At 36.9% G+C, this 25,564-nt stretch overlaps 1 protein-coding gene across 1 annotated transcript in view; it reads right to left on the minus strand.

Moving 5' to 3' along the window:
- The window catches only part of LIN7A (lin-7 cell polarity scaffold A), a 117,337-nt gene that overhangs the window by 75,290 nt on the left and 16,483 nt on the right, over positions 1-25,564 (minus strand). Inside the window, exon 2 of the mRNA XM_028105483.2 lies at positions 542-660. Within this exon, the coding sequence (XP_027961284.1) occupies positions 542-660 (119 nt within the window). The remainder of the gene's footprint in view (positions 1-541; positions 661-25,564) is intronic.

Consider the following 25,564-nt stretch of genomic DNA (forward strand, 5'->3'; position numbering starts at 1 on the left):
TTTTACATTAGGCTTCTTGAACCCACTAGTGAGGAAAGCATTACAAAGATTTGTTAGAAGGGCATATCAGTCTGTTCAGAGATTTTCCATTATTGCACTAGACAGCAATGTTTGGATAACTATAACATTAGTCTGTAGGAGGTTACTCTTCCAGATTTATCTAAGATTCAGTTGAGTGTTCTTTTAAGAAAAGCTCAACCCTCACGAATTGTGACTATTTTGAATTGAATTTCCATATGACTTCATGTGGCCACTAAATAACTTAGACTACAAGCAAGTAATAGTTACCTGCTGAGGCAGTGACCTCACTGGTACCATAAGGTCAATATTTGGTTTTAAAAGAATGTATAAATCCTGACTGGATCTAATTTAAGAATTTAGCAGACTAAATCATACTTTATCATCTGTCCAAGGAGCTAAAAACAGAAAGCTTAGATGTAGCTCCAGTCTTAACTATTCAACTGTTTGTGTGGAAAATTCACGTTTTTCTCTTCAGAAGACATATGGCTAAATATAAGGGATTAAAATTTTAGTCTCATACCTCTCGAATAGCAGTACAAAACTCACTCTGAAGCACTTTTTTGAGGGACTGTAGCTTGTGCACTGGTACTTCTCCAGATTCCTGTAGTTTTTCCAATAATTCAATTGCTCTGGCAACATCTGAAAAAATAAAATCAAAATAGAGAGATCTAGAGTCAACCGTATCTCATCAGCAAAGTACTATCATTCCAGTTGAATGGTGCAATGAAAAATAAGTGGTGCAAAGTCGCAACTTAAAATTCATAGCTTATTGATCTAATCTTTTGGTAAAAAGTCATTTTAATTTGTTCTACACAATTCGTCACTGGATATGCCTTCTTCGGTGGCATTTCAAGTATGTTATTTCTGCCACAAAAATCAGTTTGAATATTCTTTCAGGAAAGAAGAGTAGGAGACATGTCTTTTATTGATACCTCAATAACCAAGTAAGTCCTGTCAATTTTACCTCTGAGATGCTGTGTGCAGTCTGACTTTTCCTTTCACATACTACATTTATCACATCTGCAGTTATACATTTATTAGTATCATGATTTGATCAAGTGCCTTTTTTCTTCCACTTATTGATAAAATCTCATAGGGTAGGAACTTATCTAAGTTTGGTTACCTTTGCATCCCCAGAGTCTGGTATAATACAGTGAATAAATATTTCGTGAATTAATTAATTAACTAATGGGCTCTATCCATTTAACTGCTATTCTATTATTCTAAGCCCTCATCATCATCTCTCCTCTGTTCAAATAGAGTCATTTCTTCTCCTCCAGCCTCTTCATATGGTCCATAGGGTTATCTTCCTAAAGAATCTGATCATGTACCTACCTACCAGCTTCTAGGACAGTACCAAGCAAAAGAATTTCCTGTAACAATTAAGTTAAATGTTCCTCCTTTATTTGACAATATCAAAGGTTAATGTATCAAGAAATATTGTCTTTAAGAAAAAGAAATACTGTCTTTTATAGCTTTAAAATTCCCAGGGTGGTTTTGTACTGCCAAGAAAAAATGATATGATGAAAGGCCATTTTAAAAATACTTAAGGTGATCTCTTCTACCTGTTGTTGTAGTCGGTAGCTCAGGGAAGAGTCACATAGGCATTTATGTATAAGATAGAAGGTTCTCAGTTCCTAAGTGATTAGCTCCAGAAAGCACCCCATATTTCTGTCATCAGATTATAAATTCATCCATCCATCCATCCACTAATTTGTGTTCCTATTAGACCAGGCACTAAGTTTAACAAAAAGAATAAGACACACTTCCTTTCTGAACTCACAAATGAGAAGAAGAGAACAGCATTGCTACCTATAATAAAATCATTACCTCCTCAGAATTTAGGGGCGGTTGGCATACCTGTATGTATCTAATCAAAGAAAATAACCAGTAAGTGACCTTAATGGAGAATCTCCCTTGAAGTATTGCCAACTGATTGCCAATTGTGGCCCAAAGAAGCAAAAGTCATGAAATCAAAACAACAATGACAGTTTGAAAAGTTTGTCTTTTTTGTACATAAACTGGAAGTTAATGTAGTCAATTGGACAATACCAGCCATATCCACAGTCAATAAGTTACCAAGCTAAGAATTTTATGCATTTCTAACTGTACAGAAGACTCTACCTAGATGTCCATAAGCATATGGAACTCTCAACATGTTAAAAACTGAGCTCATTAATATTTTTTTTCTGGGGGCACCTGGTGGCTCAGTTGTTAAGCATCTGCCTTCGGCTCAGGTCATGGTCCCAGGGTCCTGAGATTGAGCCCCTCATTGAGCTCCCCACTCAGCATAAGCCTGCTTCTCCCTCTCCTACTCCCCCTGCTTGTGTTCCTGCTCTGGCTATCTCTCTCTCTCTGTCAAATAAATAAATAAAGTCTTAAAAAAATATTTTTTTTCTTGAAACTAGCTCTTCTCTTTCCATATTCCATAATTCCATTAATAGCACCCCCATCCAGCTGTCCTCCAAGCTAGACAATGGCATCATCTTTCACATTCACCCCCACATGCAGTTATTCAGCGATGGCTAGAGATTCTATCTCAAATATGCCTTTTGAATGGAGCCCTTTTGCTTGATTACTTCAGAAAAGCTTTTATTATTTTTCCCTCATAGTACTGGAACATCTCCCAACTGTTCCCTAAATTAGCCTTTTCTTGCTCATTCCATCCTCCACCTTGCTTCCAGAGTGACTATCCTGAATGATAAACCTCATTATTACCTCCCCCACATAACACCTTCTCTGGCTTCCCACTGCTTACAAAGTGAAGTTCAGACCATGTGCGGTTACACTCAAGGCCCTTAACAACCAACCTCTTCTGACTCATCTCTAAAAACTCTTCCCTGCTCATTCTTATTTTGGACATCCATAATTTTTGTTATTCTAGGACGTGGCCCTGAATTCCAACCTGTATGGCTTTGCACACATCATCCCCTGTTCCTGGAACACAATTAAGTCATTCATCCAGTCATTCATCCAGTAATGCCTTAGCACCATGCTATGCACAGGACACAGTGGTAAAGGACACAGCTGGTTGTTGTTACTTTCATGACATTTATAGGTTTGAGGGGTCACAGACATGCAGGAAAGTGGGCATGTCCTATAAAAGAATCACTACAGGTTGGTGCATGGATGTATAACAAGGGCATTTATCATCATTCAGGAGGCCAGGAAGGGCCTCTTCATGGAATTAATAGCTAAGCAGTCTTAGGTAGGAGGTGAAGGTTGGGGACAAGGGGAAGAATGTTCCAGGCAAATCAATGCAGATTGAAGTCTTGTCAAGAGAGTGTGGGACAGAGAACTGAAAGGAGTTTGGTATGGCTCAAGTTGAAACCATGGCAAGAGTAGAGAGAAATCACATCATGGAAGATGTCTTAAATCATGGGGTAAGACCTGGCTTAATAACATCTCCTTAGACATGTCTTTCCTGATTCTCCAAGGCAGATTCAGTTCCCATAGTTCTCTTTTCACTCATCCATTGTAATAATTACTACTCTCTCCTATGCCTCTGTTTGCATGTATATCTCCCTCCTTTACCCTTGCAAATCTATAAACTTCCCTAGGTGTCAGGAATGCTATCTTATTTGCCATTATATCCATGGGTCAATGCAGAGTACTTGACAAATATGAGAAGTTTAATACACACTTACTGAATGTGTAATAGATTAATGAAACTAACTCAGGAAAGCAGGGGTTAGAGGTTTGTGTCTAGACAGACACATAACTTCTGAAGAGACTAGATCTACTTGGTCAAGACTGGCATGGACCTGGTGTGGGAGAAGGAGGCAAGCCTGCATCTGTAGGCTAAAGGCCACTGAGTAACCACATGAGGGAAGTTCAGAAAAGCTGAAAATGACCCCAACCTGAATACTCAGGAATTCTCAACCTTGGCTGCACATTACAATTATCTGGGATACATTTGAAACTATCAATGCCTGAGACTCCCCTGCCCCCACCTGCCCCCCAAATTAAACCAGAATATTCAGAATACTGGTTCTCAACCTTGGATGTAGACTGGTATCACTTAGAGAGTTGTAAAAACCATAGATGCTTGGGTCCCGACCCCAGAGATTCTGATGTGATTGGCACAGTGTGGGGCCTGGGCATGGGGCTTTCAAAAACCCTGCTGGTGATGTTAAAGTGCAGCCAAGGTTGAAAACCACTGGTCTACTTGGCATGGGTATTTTTATAGCCCCTATGTGATTCTAATGTGCAGTCAGGGTTGAAAAGCTCTGATACAGATTAATGGCTCTAAACCATGAATGTGCTTAACAATCACCTGGGGAAGTTATTAAAACATATGTTCCTGACCTTCCACCCCCACTTTAGAGAGGTTAATTCAGAAGGTGTGAAAATAAGGCCCAGGAATAGGTCTTTTAAACAAACAATTCAAGTGATTCTGAAGTTGCTGGTTCACAGACCCCATTTGTTGAGAAAGTAAATAAAATGATATTTCAGGTTCCTATCGGTCCCAGCATTCCAGGAATCCTCACATTTCCATTATTCTTTAATACCCTGTGTAACACTGAATAGGGTTTTTCCAGGAGTCCCCAAATGACTGGTAAAAGCTCATGAATGCAAGTAATTAGTGTTAAGTAGCACCCCATTCTAAAACAGTGTTCCCAATAAAGGCTGTCTTTAGAATCACCTGCAGAGTTTTTAAACCAGCCTGCTACTCCACACTAATTAAATCAAAATCTTCAAGACTGGGATCCAGTCATCAGGATTTTTGTTTGTTTGTTTGTTTGTATAAGCTTTCAGATGATTCCTATGACCATCCAAGGCTAAGAAATATTATTCAAAAAAAAGCCATCAAGGAAACCAGTCACACCCCATTAAAAGCTGGTCCAGCCCTATTATACATTACACCATAGGCCTTTTCCAATCCTTATTAAGAGGTAATTGTGAGAGGAAAGAAAACTCATGGAGAAGTGTTATGTCATTAACTTGGGTCAGAATACTAAGTCTTTGCTTCCCTTCTATCCAATGAGGAGTGTTCCCAATAGAACCAATGGTAGCTGCTGGGGGTGCCTGCAAGAAGGGAGACTAGAATCTTTCCTGGTTGCACAGACAGTGGACTTGGTGGCCTGCCTGCCCTCTATGTCTATCTGATCAGAGGGAGAGAATTGGAAAGCAGAGCCCACTGGAGCCTGAGCCATCTTGCTGGAACCCACCCAAGAGAATCGAGCAGGATGAGGTCATGGGATATACAAGCAGTTGGTAAAAGCCAAAAGAGGTCTAAGGACCAAAAGTGGGAGAAATCAGGTCCCACCAGCCCAGACCTGGCTAGTGCTGCAAAGAGTTGATGAGTAATAAACTGGATATGAGACCGGAGTTTTCAATGGAATTCTGATTCCCTTTAGCTCTGTAAAAGTACCAGAAATCTGCAAGGCCAGAATCTGGAAGGGAGCGAAAGAAGCCTCCGAGTCAGCAAAACACTTGTTCTTAAAACCACTGCAATACTGTGCATACCTTATTAATGTGTCCCCTAAAGGTTCTTATTCAGAACCTCCTTGCACTTATTTCATGAAACTATTCTACCAAATTTGGTTACTAATATAGAAGTTTGGATTTACTAGTTTAGCTCAGCCTATGAGGAATATTAGATAAGGACTGGGAAGGCTGCCAGACAAACAATGAAAACAAGAAGATCTCAGAATATTTTCCTGAAACGGACTCCTCCTCTGGCCTGCCAACTCTCAGGTTCATCCCTCTATGTAGCATTTATCCCATTTTCTAAGGAAATGCTGGGGTATTACCCTTCCCCCTCACTCTTTCTCATATCCTGGATTTTGTTAATCCTCACTTCTTTATTTTAATATATATTACTAATATAATTTTTATTGAAATATAATTAATATACAGTGTGATATTGGTTTCAGGCATACAACATCCCAATTCAATAATTCTATACACTACTCAGTGCTCATCATAATAAGTGTAGTTAACATCTGTCACCAAACAATGTTATTATAATCTTTTCTTCCAGGTATAGAATTTAGTGATTTATCACTTACATATACCCTGTGCTCATCACAAGTGCCCTCCTTGATGTCTATCACCTATTTAACCCATCCCTGCCACCCCTCACCACTTCCCCTCCGGTAACCATCAGTTTGTTAAGAGTCCATTTCTTGGTAAGAGAGTCCGGGGGCCTCTCTTCCCCGCCCCCCACCCGCCATGTTCATTTGTTTTGTTTCTTAAATTCCACATATGAGTGAAATCATATGGTATTTGTCTTTCTCTGACTGACTTACTTCACTTAGCATAATACTCTCGAGATCCAACCACACTGCTGTAAATGGCAAGATTTTTCCTTTTTATGGCTGAGTAATATTCGTGTGTGTACATATATATACCACATCTTCTTTATCCATTCATCAGCTGATGGACATTTGGGCTCTTTCCATAAATGTGGCTATTTAGATAATGCTGCTATAAAAATGGGGATGCATGTAGCCCTTCGAATTAGTATGTTTGTATCCTTTGGATAATTACCCAGTAGTACAATTGCTGAATTGTAGGGTGCTATTTTTAACTTTTTGAGGAACCTCCATAGTGTCTTCCAGAGTGGCTGCACCAGTTTGCATTCCCACTAACAGTTTAAGAGGGTTCCCCCTTCTCTGAATCGTCGCCAACATCTGTTGTTTCCTGTGTTGTTAACTTTAGCCATTCATTAATCCTCACTTCTAAAAGCAACAATAACAATAAATATTTAATGCCTATTAAGTAGGGGGCATTGTATGCTAAGAACTTTACACTTTTAACCCATTTTATCCTTACAACAACCTTTATGTGGTAGTAAATACCCACATTTTGCAATGAGAAAATGGAAGCTTCTAGAGAGATTTAAGTACCTCATTAACAAACAAGAGATCTGAGTGTGGAGTCCAGATCTAAGTGATTCCAAACCCTGTGCCTTTTATTTTAATTCCATTCACAGCTTTTCTTTTAGCAGCTTTTGCCCTCAACATTCAGTACTTTTATAATAGCTTTATGCTCTGCAGGCTTTCCTGGTCAGAGGCTGAGCTCTTAATCTTTCCTCCCTCAATAAAGATTAACCCCTATTCCATTTGCCAGTATACCTCTCTCAGGTAGTATTGTCTGATCATCAGAATCACCAGGAGAGCTTTTAAATGGCAGGGAGGAGTGGTTTTCAGTCTTGGCTACCCACTGGCATCACCTGGGAACACTGGGAAAAAAAATAAAACCATATACCTAGATCCTACCTACATATATTTCTGATTTCATTGTGCTGGGGTATGGTCTTGCCATCAGGATCTTCAGAACTCCCCAGTGATTACAATGTGTGGCCATACTGAGAATCACTGATATGGAATCTCAACGTACATCCCAGGGATTTTAAATAGCAATGCTAACTTATAGTAGTAATAGCTGTTATGTCTAGTATTTAGTATGGCACTGATTTAAACATTTTACTCCTCTTAACAGCACTATGAGGTAGGTACTATTATTACCCCCATTTTACAGAAAAGGAAACTGTGACCAATAGAGTTAAAATTACTTCCCCAGGGAAACAGGAAGTTGTAGAGTTAAGATTTGAATCTCAGCAACATGGCTGTAGAATCTGGGCTACATTGAGATGTGACTCAGGAATCCCTATTCTTAAAATCATTCCCAGCAGCTCTCCGAGGTCATTAACAGAGATTAAACTAATCTGATCAACAAATCCTTGCTTGAGGGCTGAAGGCAGTGGTTCTCAAATTTTAGTCAACATGACCATTTATTATTAAAAATTGAAATAAAAAAAGATGTTGAGGGTTGAACCTTGAAATCTGCTCTTGTAATGGTCCTCTCAGATGAGGCTGATGCAGGAAGCAGATCACAGATAGACTCTTCAGGTTACTACTCATAGGTAGTTTAATATGTGATCTAGAACAAGGTGAGGTCATCATCTATCCAGTGCTTATTTGCTGTTTTTATATCATTTTGTAAAATCCTCACCAATATATAAAAGAATTATTACTGTTCCACTGTGTAGTTAAAGAAAAATAACAAATAACTAAGGCTCAGAAAGATGAATTACCTGGCTCAAAACAATACAACTAGTAAATGATAGGGCCAGGATCCAAAACCATATGTGTTTGATCCCAGTGGCCATGCTCTTATTTATTTCTCTATCCTGCCACAGAAAAGGGATTAGAAATAAAACAATAAAGGTATGGCAAAAAAATTTTTTGAATATAGCATCAAGGACCATTGTAAGCTGGGGCAAAGAGTCATAACACTGTCCAAAGTTCCAGGAGATAACCCCTCAATGTGTTATGGTATAATCAATGTGTTCGTATTGATAACATATTTTTTTAAGATTTTATTTATTTATTTATTTATTTGAGAGAGAGAGAGTGAGGGAGAGGGAGAGAGAATCTGAATCAAACGCCACACTGAGCACAGAGCCCGACCCGGGGCTCGATCCCACAGATCCGAGAGCATGACCTGAGCCAAAACCAAAAGCTGAGTGTTTAACCGACTGAGCTACCCAAGTGCCCCTGATAACATATTTTGATTATTGAAAAATGATCAAATCATCAACTACCTGTTGATAGTAAGATTATTTTGGAAATATTTCCAAAACACTATTTTGGAAAGATTTCCTTTAAGGTAGGTTGGACCTTACAACCCAAAACAAGAAAATATTGACACTTAAGTGGCATGAGCTTCCAGTGATCTGGAATAATCCAATTACCATTTTCTTCTTCCTTAATGATGAATTTTTATTAACTTGAGTGACATTTAGACTACAGAATCTGACCTATGACTCATCTCCATCTGGAACTTGGATGAAGATGGAGCTGGGTCATTTAAAGCATATTGTTCACTAATTCCATAAACATTTATTGGGTACTGTGGCAAACAATATGAATTATCTACTCTAAAGCCATCTAAAACCCTCACGTCCCTTGCCTTCTACTACAAAAGCTGGAAAGCAAACATACTTCTCTTTCCAGACTCTTGTCATTTGGCCAATTGTTTTAAGTGTCAAGTCACTGGGTACGCTTCTAAGACGGCTTTTTAAGTGGACAAACTGCTGGCATATGCCTTCAGAGAGTTGGTCTTTGCACCCTTCCTCTTTCCCCAGCTTGTGATCATGCAAAGAACCTTCACGTGTTAAGGAAGGTGGAGCAGGAAAAAGAAAGGAGCCCAGCCCTTGATGCCATCACTGAGCTGTTGTACTAGCCTCGAATGTGCAACCCCATGATTCCTGCCTACTAGACAAATACAGGCTTTACTGTTTGGTTTTCTGTGGCTTGCAACCAGATGCAAGCTAAATGATACACAAGCACGTAACTTTAAAGACACGATTCTAAGTTACAGAGCTAAGGTTGATGATGTTGAGTCACCCATGGTCCTTTGATTAAGATAGTCTTGGAAAGCCTCTCTGGAAAGGTGACATTAGGAGTGAAACCTGAATGTTCAGAAGGACCAGCCTTATGGAAATCCAAAGGAGGGGCATCCAGACAGAGAATAGCAAGAGCAAAGACCCTAAATTGAGGGGAGCAAGTCTGTATGTTAGAAGAAGAACAGGCAAAACCAGGGTCAATGCAACATGGTAAGTGAGGTGCAGAGCAATAGCAACAGTGGTTTCCTGGTAAGTAATCAACAACCAGCTCTCCACAACAAAAAGACAAAACAAAATAAGACAAAAGTCCTGATTGGTAACACTTGCTGATTTGTTATGTAAATACTCCTACCAAGGCCAGTTTCCAAACTAACAGTATGATATCACTGGGTTGCAAAATTCCTAAAATTGTACTAATCAGCTCCCACTAGGCAGGTAAATGGTCAGTTTAAAAGTCTAATGCTGTACAGCAGAACATATGTACCAACAAAATAAATGGTCAATAATGCCTTGCACTTCCATTGCTCTGTTTATGAAAGGAAACCCTCTCACTTTACAGGTTACTAATGAGACATGATAATCAGTGTGTCCTTCTCATCTGCCAATCATCTCTGCTTTGATCCACCAACAACTCGCCATGTTCCTCAAATGCAGACTAACTGCATAACTAAACCCGAAAAAAGAATTAGCCCAATTTAAATGTGTTCAAATAAAACTTCACTATATTCTTAAAAATATCCTACTTTGTTATTTATCAAAAACAGGATGACTTTTCTTCATGGGATTTGGGATGATATTGGAATATATAACAAAAAAAAAATTTAACAATACTAGAATTTTTAAATCATGAATTTATAAAATGACAAAATCCTGGCCCAGACTCTCCTTAAAGTGTTTGCCAAACCTACCACAACCAAGGGAACAATTTATGCTACAAAATAAAAGCTGTAGTTGCTAAGAGACTCTCTGAAATGGAAGGTACCTATCTCATTTGAAAGTGATTACTTACCCAATAAACAAATCTTTAGTATACAAAGCTTAAGATAGTTTTCTTTGTTAAACAATCCATTATGCGGTCAGAATGAGTAATGTTTCCCAGTTTTTCTAGGAACTATAATCAGCATTTCCTTCTTTTTCTTTTCTTCTCCCTCCACACCCACCCTCCCCCTTTTAAAATTCATCTAATCTTCCCAAGCAGCTAAAACTGAATCTTGATTTGTCTACCATTACCTGACATCTCAGGAAGTCAAAAGTTGCACATTCCTTTTTTGTTTGAGCTTTCTTTTGTCTCTATTATATTTGATGTCTTCCCTTTCCTTCTGTATTTTCACCTCACTTTTCTCTTTAATCTTGCGTACATGTCTGTACATCATGACAGCCAACTATAACCTTATTCCTAATGACAGTGAAATTAGCTCAGTCCATATTTTCTTATTTCCAACCTTCATGGCATCCATGCAAAAGAACAGCTGATTTGATTGTGTTTTGGGAACCTATGAGGACTAGACCTGAACAAAATGTAATCTGTCTTTCCCTGTCTGAAAGAAGCTGAACAATCTACTGTCCTCTTCTATGCTAAATACTAGAACATCTGTGTCCTACTAATTTTTGTATATGCCACTGTATCCAATACAGAATCATGACACTTGTAGGCACATAAAAAGTGTTTGTTGAATGGAATTGATTGTACAGAATTAAATTTTATTGTATATTTATATAGTATTTGTATTCACTGGTTTTTTTTTAAGATTTTATTTATTTATTTGACAGAGAGAGACACAGCAAGAGAGGGAACACAAGCAGGGGGAGTGGGAGAGGGAGAAGCAGGCTTCCTACAGAGCAGGGAGCCCGATGCGGGGCTCGATCCCAGGACCCTGGGATCATGACCTGAGCCGAAGGCAGACGCCCAATGACTGAGCCACCCGGGTGCCCCTGTATTCACTAGTTAACAGTGATACCTGTGTCAGGCCTTATTGACAAGATTTAGATCTTACAAAATGTGAACTCTAAGAAAATAAGAACCTAAGGGACCGGACCCCATCTTTCCATAATGATCAAACTTAATCTTCCTTCCATGAATGGGAGGAGTAAGAACCAATGGGTATGACTTAAAAGTGTCTCAAAGTTCATTTTAGCACTTGTGAAAAAATTTAGAGAAGTCTTATTTTAAGCTCTCTGGAGAGGTATTTTAAAATATGTTATCCAAACGACAACATTTTGTATGCAAACCGTTTCTGAAGTTTCTTAGAACATGAATATAACGAACACTTATTCATTAGCCAATTAAGTATACTGGGTATATGACTGCAGGAATACAATAAAACCACATCAGATGAGCAATAGGATACCTCAGCAGTGCACCAGCTACCAGCCTGTCCCTCCACACTGTTATTTATTTATGCTTCATTTATGACCTCAACTGACCTTAGGTGCAGCTGGATGAAAGACAGAACCTCCTTCACAGAGCTTTAAGTTTACCTTAAAATTAAAGTCTATGTATTTTTACCTTTCTTTCCACAACTCCTTATCGGTCTAATGATTCCTTGATGAAAGTTAGTAAAATAATTATTATTTGTCATCTTAAAATACTAGACCCAAAATGATGTGGACCCTTAGGCTCTATAATATTTCCCTAGCTTAGTACAGAAAAAAAGCAACCAAGCTTTTATACCGGGAGTGATTCTACCTATGCATATCGTAAAATTGGGAGGCTTTTTTTTCTGTAATAATCATTAGTAAATCCCAATTCCCTTTTTCATAGTGCTCAGGAAATGGGAAGGGAAAAAGACTTTATCAAGAAATTGCTGGAGAGACACCCAATCAAATTGGGTGTTTTCAGAGAGCGTGTTACAAAGAAACCTTACAAATTCAGCTTCTCATGTCCTCAAGTATCTCCTGCACTAGAAAATGGATGAATATTTCTATCCAAACTGACACTTTGATATATTATTCCACTATCAAGCTACTTAACAGTATTTTCCTCTTTTACGTTCTTGCTACTGTATCATACTGTCATCCAGTTTCTTAGTTACTCTGGGAATTGTGTGGTGAGGTTACTGTGGTACTATCTACACCTGTAAAAGATATTCATAGGACAGGGTGAAGCTTGGACTTCCCAGAAATTGTTATGGTGGTGAATAGTTTATGTATTTTCTTGAGAACATGATTACTATTAAGATGATTTAAACTTCCAAGTGAAACACATGAAATAATGAGTTTCTCCTCAGTATGTTAGATTCCCTGGGGCTGCTTTCTCAGACTTTCTATTGGTGTTTCTTTTATAAACTAAATCTTGGGAATAGAGAAGGAGGAAAAGTAATTGGTTAGTAACTTACTGCATTTGCATAGCAAATTACCAGTAACGAATGAAGTGTTATTTGGTTTAATATAGTTTTATGAAGTATTGGATAATATTAGAGATTATCAAAAATGAACTTGAGTATTTTTTCCTAATTATAAAATGAAGTCACCTCCTGTGGGTTTATAGGGTAAGTCTGAATCCCAGTCCTGTGCTTTAGATGCTTTTTCTTTGTTTAAAAAATCTTTTAAATTTTTCTATTACTAATCATTTTTCCTAAAATTAAAATGAAAAATTTCAAAGATGATTCAAAATAATTTAACCAAGTGAATAGCTTTAGATTAAAATTGGAAGTAGCTATTTTATTTCATTTTCTAGGTCTTAAAATTCACTATTTTATCGAGAATTGAAATCATGGGTATATAGTGATTCCAATCTATGAAATTTTAGTTTTATGATAATCATTTACTCTGTCATCAGATCATTCTTTATATTAGAATTAATAGAATCCTTGGATCGCCTGGGTGGCTCAGTCAGTTAAGCATCTGACTCTTGATTTCAGCTCAGATGTGATGTCAGGGTCGTGTGATCAAGACCTATGAAGGGCTCTGCACTCAGCATAAAGCCTGTTTAAGATTCTCTCCTTCTCCCTCTGCCCGCTCCCCCCCCCCCCACCACTCATGCTCTCTCTCTCACTTGGTCTCTCTCTAAAAAAAAAAAAAAAAAAATCCTGACTAATATCTTATTTACTGAGTTACCAAATATTTTTCCATTAATTTTAACATATACTCTGGAATAGCTAAAATACTTTAAAAGTTCCTGTTCTTTGAAGGACAGATCTTTGTAAATTCATTTGGAACTGGGAACTTGGGGTAGGTTTTAGCTTTTCTTTTCAGTTTCTTCTGCTATTGGGCTATTCCAATTTTCTATCATTTCATTGTCTTATGGTCCTAGAATGTTTATTTCATCTGATTTTTTCTTTTTAAAATTTGTACCAGTGCTCTTTTTCTCAATCAAACATGAAAACATTTCATTCATGGTATTGGTCTTTTCCAAAAATCCAGAATTTGGTTTTGTGAAATATATTTTGTTTCATTATTATTTCCTTACTAATATCCTTATTACTTCCTTCTTGATAGTTTGCTTAGGTTTATGGGTGTGTTCATGACTCTGCATGTTTCCTCAGAATCCCACCATAGTTAGATCTTTCTTCTTTTGACAGAGCAGATCATTTCTTTTTTATCTACCGTTTAATTTTGATTTCTTATTAAGTGTTCTTTTTTAAAAAAGATTTTATTTATCTTTTTATTATGTTATGTTAATCACCATACATTACATCATTAGTTTTTGATGTAGTGTTCCATGATTCATTGTTTGCGTATAACACCCAGTGCTCCATTCAGTACGTGCCCTCTTTAATACCCATCACCAGGCTAACCCATCCCCCCACCTCCTCCCCTCAAGAACCCTCAGTTTGTTTCTCAGAGTCCATGGTCTGTCATGGTTCTTCTCCCACTCTGAACTCCCCCCCCTTCATTTTTCCCTTCCTACTATCTTCTTCTTTTTTTTAACCCTAACCCTAACCCTGGTTTTTCTTCAGATCACATAAATCTTTCACCTTTTATTTATTTATCTGAAAGAGAGAGAGAAAAGGAGCAAGTGCACACATGTGAGCACATGAGCAGGGGGGAGGGGCAGAGGAGGAGGGGAAAGGAGAAGGAAAGAATCCCAAGCAGATTCCCCATGGAGCCCGGAGCCCAACAAGGGGCGCAATCTCACAACCCTGAGATCCTGACATGAGCCGAAACCAAGAGTCGGTCTCTCAACCGACTGAGCCACTCAGATGCCCCTAAAGTAAATGTTATTTAGAGGAAAAAAAAAAGTTACCAAGGGAATGGTTTTAAAAGGACTATACTTTTATCTTGACTTTGTGATTTTGTTATATATTGATCAGAGAAAGAAATTACTTGCGTCATTTCTCATTTTGTATTTTAATAACATTTTTGGAGTCATACATGGTAAATATTCCACAGATGTTTGAAAACAATAGATAATACATACACAAACCTATATAATATGCATACTCAAGCTTGTGTATGAATGAATTATTGAAATCTCAACTAGTCTCACATTTTTGTCTATTTGAGCTGTCAATCTCTGAGAAAGTTGTGTGAATTGCTAATTTTCCCCACTACCAGTTTTTGCCTCATACACATGTATTTCAAAATTCTGATGCTAGGTATGCAAGGGTTTAGGATACTAATACATTCTTAGTAATTTTTCTCTAAATTAAGTATCATCCTTGTCACATAGTTTTGGCTTAAATTCTATTTTGACTGATATTTTAATATTATTTTGCCATATTTTTCCAATGTTTCCCTAGTATTTCCTCTTTCTAGTGTTTTTGCCTTTGTCATTATTTATTCCATAATTCAACTCTGATAGGTTCCTTACATCTTTCATCTCTTATTTTCAAACTTTTTCTCTATGATTGTCTCTTCTTCACCTCAGCCTATTATTTTCTTGATTTTTCTGATATTTATGTTTTAAAGAGTGCAATCTGTTTGCTCAATGAATTCTATCTCCTCTGAGATAATTATATATAATTATATAAATATATATATCTTCATAAAGATGGTCATTCTCAAAGAGTCGTGATTTTTTTTTTATTTAATAGGTCTACTTGATGACTTAAAAACTATATGCTTCCATAATCCAGTAGGGATTCCCATCCATCTGTGGGTGGATACAGTTTCTAATAATAAAAGCCTATTTCCAGGAGTAGATATGCAAGTGGCTGAGGAATGGCCACTTCAGCAAAAGGTAATAAAGAGAGGGTGTGTCCCTGGGTATGATGGCTCAGTTGCTCCTGGCCTTTGAAAAACGTCTGGGGATATTGCTACGCTTTTCTCATCTCAGCTCCTACTCCAAAATTCAAATGTCTTCTTCTAGAGAGTAATGCTGGAGCTTTTAACCTAGGAACAACTGCTGTTGTTTTGAAGTCTAAAGAACGAAGAAAAGAGAATGGATTCACCCTATCAATTCCGTTCTTTAATCGATCACCAAATGTTTGTACCAGGAATCTCTTTTGCTCTCTGTGAGTTTGTGAGTTTAAGGTTCTTCCTTGGCCTTCACTGGGAGAATTTGCCCATACCCTGCTCTCTCAGGTTCATGCTTTTGAGTTTTTAGTCTTCTCTGTTCTGCCAGAATATCACAGTGATTAGAAAGGAGACAGGAACCAGAGAGGCAGGGAAGCTGAGGGGTTTGGGCATAGGGTATTAGATGGGGGTCTCAACCTCGCTGAGTTTCCTCTACAGTAAAGCAAAGATCATAATTAAACCTACCCCAGAATGCATGCGCGGCATGCACGTGTGTGTGTGTGTGTGTGTGTGTGTGTGTGTGTGTGTGTGTGTTGAGGATTAAATAATAAATGATAATGCTCAGAACTGTGCCTGGTACATAGTAAAAGCTTAATGAATGTTACTACTGATTATTATTATCATCATTTTCATTCATGAATCTGATCCCGTCTGCTTGCTATCTTCCGGGGATTCTTTAAAACTCTGTGTTTTAATAACATCCTTTATCCCCCATCACTGTTTAAAATTTATTGTTTGTTTTACATCTTTTTACATCTATGATGTTTGAGGTAGGAGGGAAATAAAGTTACATATGCCTAATCTACCACCTTGATACAAATCCTCCTTTTATCATCATCCATTTACTCTAGAAATGTCTTATGATATTATGGAAAACACAAAGGACTAGGAAGTCAAGGGTTCTAGTTTGTAGTCCTGAAACTGTTGCTATAATTTTGGGAAATTTGCTTAATTTCTGTCAATTTCAGCATCTTTATAAAACCAATGTTTTGGACTAGTTGATCAGGAGTGCCATTAATTAATGGGACACACAAAAAAAGAGTGGTGGGAGAGGGCAACTTGAGTCCCAGGAAAAACAGGGCCCAGTACACAATTATGCTAAGCTGGCTTCGTGCAGGAGAGTTTGAAAGGAAGAATGCTCAGAGTAGGAGGTAATAGAAAGCCCTGCCACCAGGTAAATGAACAGTAAATATAAGACAGTAAAAGAAAATGAATTATTTAAAAGTGTTCTCGATAGACAGTTAGCCTAATTTAAATTTTTGTATGTACCTGAAAGTAATAAATCTGAATAGAAGCAATAAACTATTCAAACAGAAGTCACCCTAGTGATAATCAAATCAGATCCATAAATTTAAAGATGAGGAAATCAAAACCAAGTAAGATAAAATTATTGCCCATGATATAAAGGTTGAGTACTGAGACTCCTGGGTGGCTCAGATGGTTAAGCTCCTGGCTCTTGATTTCAGCTCAAGTCATGATCTCAGGGTGAGATCGAGCCCTGTGTCAGGCTCTATGCTGGGTGTGGAGCCTGCTTAAGAGTCTCCGTCTCCTTCTCCCTCTACCCCTCCCACCTCCATGTGCACGCACTCTCTCTCTCTAAACAAACAAACAAACAAACAAACAAACAAACAAACAAAGGTTGGGTACATCTAAGTAGTCTGAAATGGTTAGTGATAAAGCCAGAACTAAAACTAAGATACTCTGGATCCCAGGGCAGATCTTTTTGACTATACTGTTCAATAGTTAAATTGTTCAGGCTTGTTTTTGTCCTTGAGTCCTAATTAAAAATAACTTACTGTACACATAAATGTGTACCAATTATAAGAATGAGTCCAACGTTTCCTAAATCAATACTCACACATCTACTATATCGAGGGTCATATTTTTTAGTGAAATTCAGATACATTAGTAAGGAGAGTTACAGTAAAAATTTGACTCAGGAGAAAAGTTTACAAAAATAATCAAAATAAATGCTAAAGTTTTAATATGCACAATTGTACGAGGAGTAGGTCTTACCAGAATTCGGTATCTATATGCACTTATTCATACCATAGATGGGTCAAATGTAGGTGAAGGAGGCTAATTTTCCTTGATTTTTATCAAAAAGTTATCTCAGTTTTAGGAGAGTAGTATCACAGAGTTGGAAGGGACTTTGTGTTCCAAACTCTATATTTCACATAGAGGAAACTGAGGTCAAGGGACACATTATGATTTGTCCAAGATTTTGAACAGGGAAAATTTTGGGAAGATGAGAGTTTATTATCAAATGAAAGGTAATTACTGGAGAAAGAAGACTGCCAGAATTTAGCCTAGGTAAGAGATATTGTCTGAGGGAAGAGTCATTTCTATACTGTTCTGTAATTAAGACAATAATCATACAGAGTAAAGTCTACCTTTTTAAAAATCATACACAGAAATGAGGACTTTAAGATAAAACCATCCTAATAGGGTCTTAGTGTAGTTTTAATTTACTTTTCCCTAAACACTAGTTGAATATCTTTTCATATGCTTACTAACCACTTATATATCTTCTTTGGTGGAGTGTCTATTCAAATCTTTTATTTTTTTAATTGGGTCATTTATTTTCTTTTATTGTTGAGTTTTAAGAGTTCTGTATATATTCTGGGTAAAAATCCTTTTATCAGAAATGTTTTGCAACTATTTTCTCTTATCCTTGGTTTTTTAAAAATTTTCTTAAATAAAATAAAAGTAAATTGGTTTATTTTGAAAACCAATAATTTTAAATTTGGCACTATTTTCTATTATGGCTTATGCTTCTTACAGTCAATCTAAGAAACCTTGGATTAACCCAAGGTCTTAAAGATTTTCTTCTAAACTTTCTTTTATTATTATTGTTATTTAAAAGATGTATTTATTTATTTAAGATGGGAGGAGGGGGAGAGAGAGAATCTCAAGCAGACTCCTCACTGACTGGGGAGCCCAACACGGGACTCAATCTCAAGACCTTGAGACATAACCTGAGCAGAAATCAAGAGTCAGATGTTTAACCAACTGAGCCACCCAGGGGTCCCCCCTTCTATACTTTATTTTAAAATAATTTAGTTTCAGATCTTACATTTATATTTATGGCCCATTTGAGTTGATTTTTCAGCATAGCATATGGGTATCCAATTTTTATAGTACCATTTATTGAAAGGACTAACCTTTCTTCACTTAGTTTCCCAGCACACATACTGAATATCAATTGGCTATGTATCTGTGAGCCTATTTTTGAGCTCTATTCTATTTCATTGATCTGTATATTAATACTTACACTAATATCACATTTTCTTGATTACTATATCTTTATAGTAAGTTTTGAAATGAAGTAGTAGTATAAATCCTCCTTCTTCTTGCTTTTCAATTTTGCTACTCTATACCCTCTGCATTTTCATGTAAGTTTTATAATAATTATATATAATTAGCTTGTCAGCTTTCATTTAAAAAAAAGACTGCTGACATTTTAACTAGGATTGTGTCAAATCTATTCGGGAAAAACTAACATCTCTACAAAGTTGGGTCTTCCAATACTGTAAACATAGTATGCCATTCCACTTATTTAAATCTTTAACTTTTTCAGCAGTGTTTTATAGTTTTTTTGTAAACAATTCTTGTACATATTTTGTTACATTTGATTCTAAATATTTCATGATTTTGATATTATATTTGATTCTATAAATATTACCGTTTTTTTAATTTTAGTTTCTAATTGCTCACTGTTATTATGTAGAAATACAATTGATATTTTAATGTTAACCTTATATTTTCTCATCTTATGAAAAACAGTTTTAGTAGCTTTTTTGGTAGATTCTGTAGGATTTTCTATATAGACAATCATGTGGTCTGTGAATAAAGACCAACCACTCTAGCTTCTACTGGCACCATGTTCAGTTTTGAACTTTTATTACAGGCTCACTCTTCTTTATCTGTCATGTTCTATCTTGCCACCAAGCCTTGTTTTTGTTTTTGTTTTAGACCCTTTTCCTATACTCTTTGCCAAGTGAATGCCTATTCATGTTTCAGATTTCAGGTCAAACATACCTGCTTCAGTGAAGCTGTTTCTTTTTGCATTTTTTAAATTTTATTATGTTATGTTAATCACCATACATTACATCATTAGTTCTTGACGTAGTGTTCCATGATTCACTGTTTGCATATAACACCCAGTGCTCCATGCAGTACGTGCCCTCTTTAATACCCATCACCAGGCTAACCCATCGCCCCACCCCCCTCCCCTCTAGAACCCTCAGTTTGTTTTTCAGAGTCCATAGTCTCTCATGGTTCGTCTCCCTCTCTGATTCACCCCCTTAATTTTTCCCTTCCTACTGTCGTCTTCTTCTTTTTTTTTTTTTAGCATATAATGTATTATTTGTTTCAGAGGTACAGGTCTGCAATTCAACAGTCTTACACAATTCACAGCGCTCACCATAGCACATACCCTCCCCAATGTTTATCACCCAGCCACCCCATCCCTCCCATCCCCCACCACTCCAGCAATCCTCAGTTTGTTTCCTGAGATTAAGAATTCCTTATATCAGTGAGATCATATGATACATGTCTTTCTCTGATTGACTTATCTCATTCAGAATAACACCCTCCAGTTCCATCAACATCATTGCAAATGGCAAGATTTCATTCTTTTTGATGGCTGCATAATATTCATATATATATATATATATACACACACACACACACACACACACACACACACACCACATCTTCTTTATCCATTCATCTGTTGATGGACATCTTGGCTCTTTCCATAGTTTGGTTATTGTGGACAATGCTGCTATAAACATCGGGGTGCACATACCCCTTCGGATCACTACATTTGTACCTTTGAGGTAAATACCCAGTAGTGCAATTGTTGGGCCGTATGGTAGCTGTATTTTCAACTTTTTGAGGAACCTCCATACTGTTTTCCAGAGGGGCTGCACCAGCTTGCATTCCCACCAACAGTGTAGGAGGATCACCTTTCTCTGCATCCCTGCCAACATCTGTAGTTTCCTGACATTAATTTTTAGCCATTCTGACTGGTGTGAGGTGGTATCTCATTGAGGTTTTGATTTGGATTAGGGAAGCTTTTTCCAAGACAAGTCTCTGTACTATCCCCTTCATTCAATTATTCTTTCATTAATCCAGCAAACAAAGATCAAGTGCCTACTATTAAATGTCTACCATGTGCCATCATTCTTTCATAGTACTATCTACTCTTGCTTCCTAGTATTTATCATTATTGTAACTTTACATTTATCTCCATGATTATTTGGCTACTCTCTCTCTACTGTAAATTGTAAGTATCATGAGAACAAGAATGATGATTGCTTTTTGTTTTCCTTTGATGTCCATGCCTAGCTTAAGTCCTGTAACATGACAGGTACTCATTAAATATTTATGGAACAAATAAATGAGCCAAAAGAAAATACCTGTCCAGAAGGTGGAGGAAATATTTGCGGGGGGGGGGGGTAGGGTTGAATTGCTTGATGCCATTCAACAACACTATTCAAAAGACTATTCAGTGACTCTACAATTCAATCTCTGTATACATGAAAATGTATCAGAAACATTTTTAAATGTAATTTTAAGGAAGTTCTAGGAGATGAAATTGGAGGTTGAGTTGTAGATTCTAAGTATGAGGAGTTAATTTTTAAATTCACAAGTAAAACATTTAATTGGGTAAAAACAGATGCTACAAGCACATATTAGATTAAATAATAATTTAATGTTTTGTCAGATGAAAAAATTTAATCCCATAGACCACTAGACGTCCTTAAAATTATACTTTTACCTTTTCTATTTCATGAGTCATTAGGATCTAATTAACTCAAAGTAAACAGGGAAATGCAATAAACTTGAAATGACTTACTCAACAAGGTCTTGAATACAGTAAATAACTTGGTTTTGTTCCATTTGAGAGACTATTAAATAAAATAAGCTTAGTTTTGTTTTATCTTTTGAATCAGATAAGGTCCTAATCTTTAAATCAGACCACGAATTCTCACTTTTTTTTTAATTTTACTGCAAGACAAATTACTCATACATAAACAATTTTAATTTGAAAGGCATTGTTTTTCAAGTGGTATTAATATAAACCACTCCTGCCATAATTTACTGAGTAGTTTTATCTTATCTTTAATTGTACATGTGCTTTAAACACATTTATTTTTCTGCTACATTTATGAAGGGTATCTCTAACAGAAAGAGAAAAAATAATATGTATCTCTTAGGAATCACTTTTCTTTTACATAAATGTTAACACCTAATCAATGCATAGAAGCAATGCAAAGGAAAGTGGAAATTATTGTGTTGGTTTATTAAGCACTGATGGTGGGAGCTTACTATCTTTACCTGACATTTCAATAATAGAATGCCAGTTCAAATGCCAGAGAAGTTTGAAAGCAGTGACTGAGAAAAGTACATTCCTTACTTGGAAATCATTGTTTATTTAAAGGCATTATGTTCTTCTCATATATGAGGGTAGATGATGTACTTAACACGTGACTATCACATTCAAGGAACATTTTAAATTGAATTAGGTATGAAATCCATATGGCTATTCTTATCATGAATCATAGATCTACTTTAAAAATACATTCTAACAGAAGACACATAATCTATATTTTGAAACTGAACAGGGGCGCCTGGGTGGCTCAGTTGGTTAAGCATCTGCCTTCCGCTCAGGTCATGATCCCAGCGTCCTGGGATCAAGCCCCCCACACATTGGGCTTACTGCTCAGCAGGGAGCCAGTCTCCCTCTCCCTCTGCCTGCCTGTCTGCCTGCTTGTGATCTCTCTCTCTCTCTCTGTCAAACAAGTAAATAAAATCTTTGAAAAAAAAAGAAACTGAACAGATCTTAAAAGTTACTCAAGTCAGTCTCCTGAAAAGTGCAAGAAATCCTTATGTGTGTCAAACCACTATATTTGCATTTTTATTATCATATTATACAATTTGAATTGTAAAATTCAAATAAGCATTTTAGGAATCCCCAAATATGAATGTGTTATTGCATTCCAAGAACAGATAAGAGTAAAAAACATAAGGTTTTTTTTTTGGTGAAATAAATCAGGATTTATTGTTTTTATTTGCAATTAAAATGTCAAATGAAAGAATTCACATGGCAGGGAGTGAGTTGAAGAAAACACAGGTGCCTAATTCATGAGCTACAAAAACAGTATAAAGGTGACCATCTGGGGAGAGCTGGCTGACTTAATTTTCCTATGAGCTTACCTTCTGCTCCATATTTTTCTTCCAAACTCCACATTCTGACCTTGAAAATGCATTCACAGGTTTTGCTACATCTATTTCCTTCTAAACATAAATGCAGGTAGACTTAATTATGTAAAGGATATGAATAAAACAAAGGACAGAGTGTGTTGTTGTTTATTTAATCTCAGTTTTCTGATTTTTTAAAAGGTTTTGTTTCTGGTGATGGCACCTTGTCAGCTTTTCAGCCATTCAATAAATTCCTGCACTTTCCATGATGCACCTGCAAGGGCTGACAGGCACAGTTCTAAGAATAAATACTTCTTTGCGAACTGGTGGTTCTCAAGAAAGCCCAGAAGGTAGACCTCTGAGCATGTCAAGGGGAGGAGATGGGAACCTCACACTGTAATCCTGATGTGATACAGTGGATCACCATGAACACTCACAGGAAGGATGACAAAGCTAAACAGCTGAGGGTTTCCTGACTTGTCACAAAATACCGATTGCCTAAGTATCCTGAGGTTGTCAGGATTTCTGAAGGAGGCATCACACTTTTCTGCCATGGTGAATTAATATGCTGAGCAGAAAAACATTTTTTTACATTGGTTCTCTTTTTATATCTCAGTCTGAATACTAGAAATGATACTAGTCACGCTAAAAAAAAAAGTATTTATTTTCAAGTACTTGTTGCCATATCTTTTCTAAAACTAGTCTTTTGCTCTATCCTGCACTTTTTTTCAAAAAAAAATCTGTAACTATCATTTCTTCAATATCCCTACTTCATGCTCTAATCATTCCCATTATTCTCAACACGATGCACTATTTGGTATCTGTGCTTCTGAAACTTCTTTCAGGGTCAAAGCCTTAACTTGTACGTGGTTGTCCCCACAGCATCTTAAAGCTCGTGAAGTGCTAAGCTAAACTCATCAGCTTTATAGACCAATATGTTTCCCTTTTGGCTTTTCCCTTTCCCTATTTTCACCACCTACTAGCCAATAAGGCATGCCCACTATCATCTCCTCCTTCTTTTCCGTTCCCATAATTCCTCCTCAGGTTCAGGTTTGGTCATCCAGATCACAACGATAATACAGACCAAAATTGTCAAACTGTTCCAAAGAATAATAGAGTTCCTTGAATAAAGAGTTCCATGATGTGCCTAGCCCATATGACTTGGAGATTCACAAAGCATGTCATAGGCTACCTTAGAGACATCTTTAAATTTGTTTAATCCAGTGCTTTGGAAACCTGGCATCTCCTCATTTGTTTTACCGTGGAACTTTTTTCAAGGGGCATCCAATAAAATCTCCCAGAGTCATGTTTGTAAAACACTGATCTTCTCCATACATTTCAATCTTGCAACCAACTTTTATATTAGTTAATAAATACACAGCTCAGATCATTTCACTTCCTGGCTTAAAATTTTCAAACATTCTTGATTATCCATCAAACAAAGCTAAGCACCCCTATCTAACTGCAACCTGTGTTTCTTCTTATCTTTCATGACTTCGTTCATTTGTGTAGTTTCCCAGATGTCAGGCTTAGGATCTATAGTATGACAACTGACCATCTTCAGATCAAATACATGTGCTTCATCACATAAATGCATACCATCCCTTAGCAATGAATCAACCTTTCACACACAACTATGGTACTCCTTAAAGACTTCATGGTTTCCTGATGCTCTCCAAATTTAAATCAAAGTCTACTTTGTTGAAGAAAAATAGATTTACTTTCTTTTCTCCATGATTTGAAAAACTCTGCTCCAGATAATTAAAGCTACCTGTGCTGAATATTTTTAGCAAATTAATTTGTCACATTGCATGGTTTTTCTGAAATAAAGGTGGTATGTGGTGCTTAGCATAATTAAGTCAGCTGGGGGAACTGGGGAGTAGATATGAAATAATCATTATCTGTGATCGCTTCATTTTTTCACCAGTGTCAAAATACATATTTTTGTCCAATTTAAAAGAAAAAGAAGTGTCAATTGAAAATATTTCCAAATGATAACAAATTTAGGGTTATAATTTTAACTGAAATGGTACTTGTTTAAGAAATATTTAATTGTGCTTCTGCTTTGGGTCAAGTACTGTAGTAGGCAAAAAGAAGTCAACAAGATGGACAGAACTGTTATCACAACATACAATTCTTACCATTCTTACAGGCACAGGAGTTTTAAGTATGTTGAGTATTCTATCTTCCTCCAGCTACTCTATGATTTTTCTACCCTTTGAAAGCAAAAGTTCTCCAAAAACTCCTTCATTCTGTCTCTAAAATATCTGTTCCCATCCTCTGTTGTACCTATTCCAATGAAGCTTTCACCTGCTATTCCAACAAGTTGTCAGGAGCACCAATGACCTCCACACACACTAGACACGATGGTCAATTCCCAAATGACATCTTACCTCACCTGTTGGTATTTCACACAGATAATCCTTGCCGTCTTCTTAAAAGACATTTACTTGGCCTCTGATCACCACTCTCTTTTGGTTTTCCTCTCTAGTTCGTGCTTCCTCATCTTCTTGACCTTTAAATGTTGGAATTGCCCAGAGCTGAGTCAACAGTCTTCATCTTTCCATGCTCCAGATGCCTTAAATACCATCTATATGTTAATAACCCCCCTATTTATATCTCCATCCTGGACTTTTCCCTTGAGTTCCAGAATTTTATATACAGTTGCCAACACAAACTCTTCATTGTGTGTCCAATAGATAACTCAACATGTCCAAATTTATATTCCTCCTGGAATAACCCCTTCCTTCTGCTCTTCTGTAGTCTTCCCAATCTCAGTAAATTGGGCTCACTTTT

Source organism: Eumetopias jubatus, unplaced genomic scaffold, assembly GCF_037043125.1.
Source record: "Eumetopias jubatus isolate StellerSeaLion01/CBP00866 unplaced genomic scaffold, mEumJub1_p1.0 scaffold_8, whole genome shotgun sequence".
NCBI classification, from domain to species: Eukaryota; Metazoa; Chordata; class Mammalia; order Carnivora; family Otariidae; genus Eumetopias; species Eumetopias jubatus.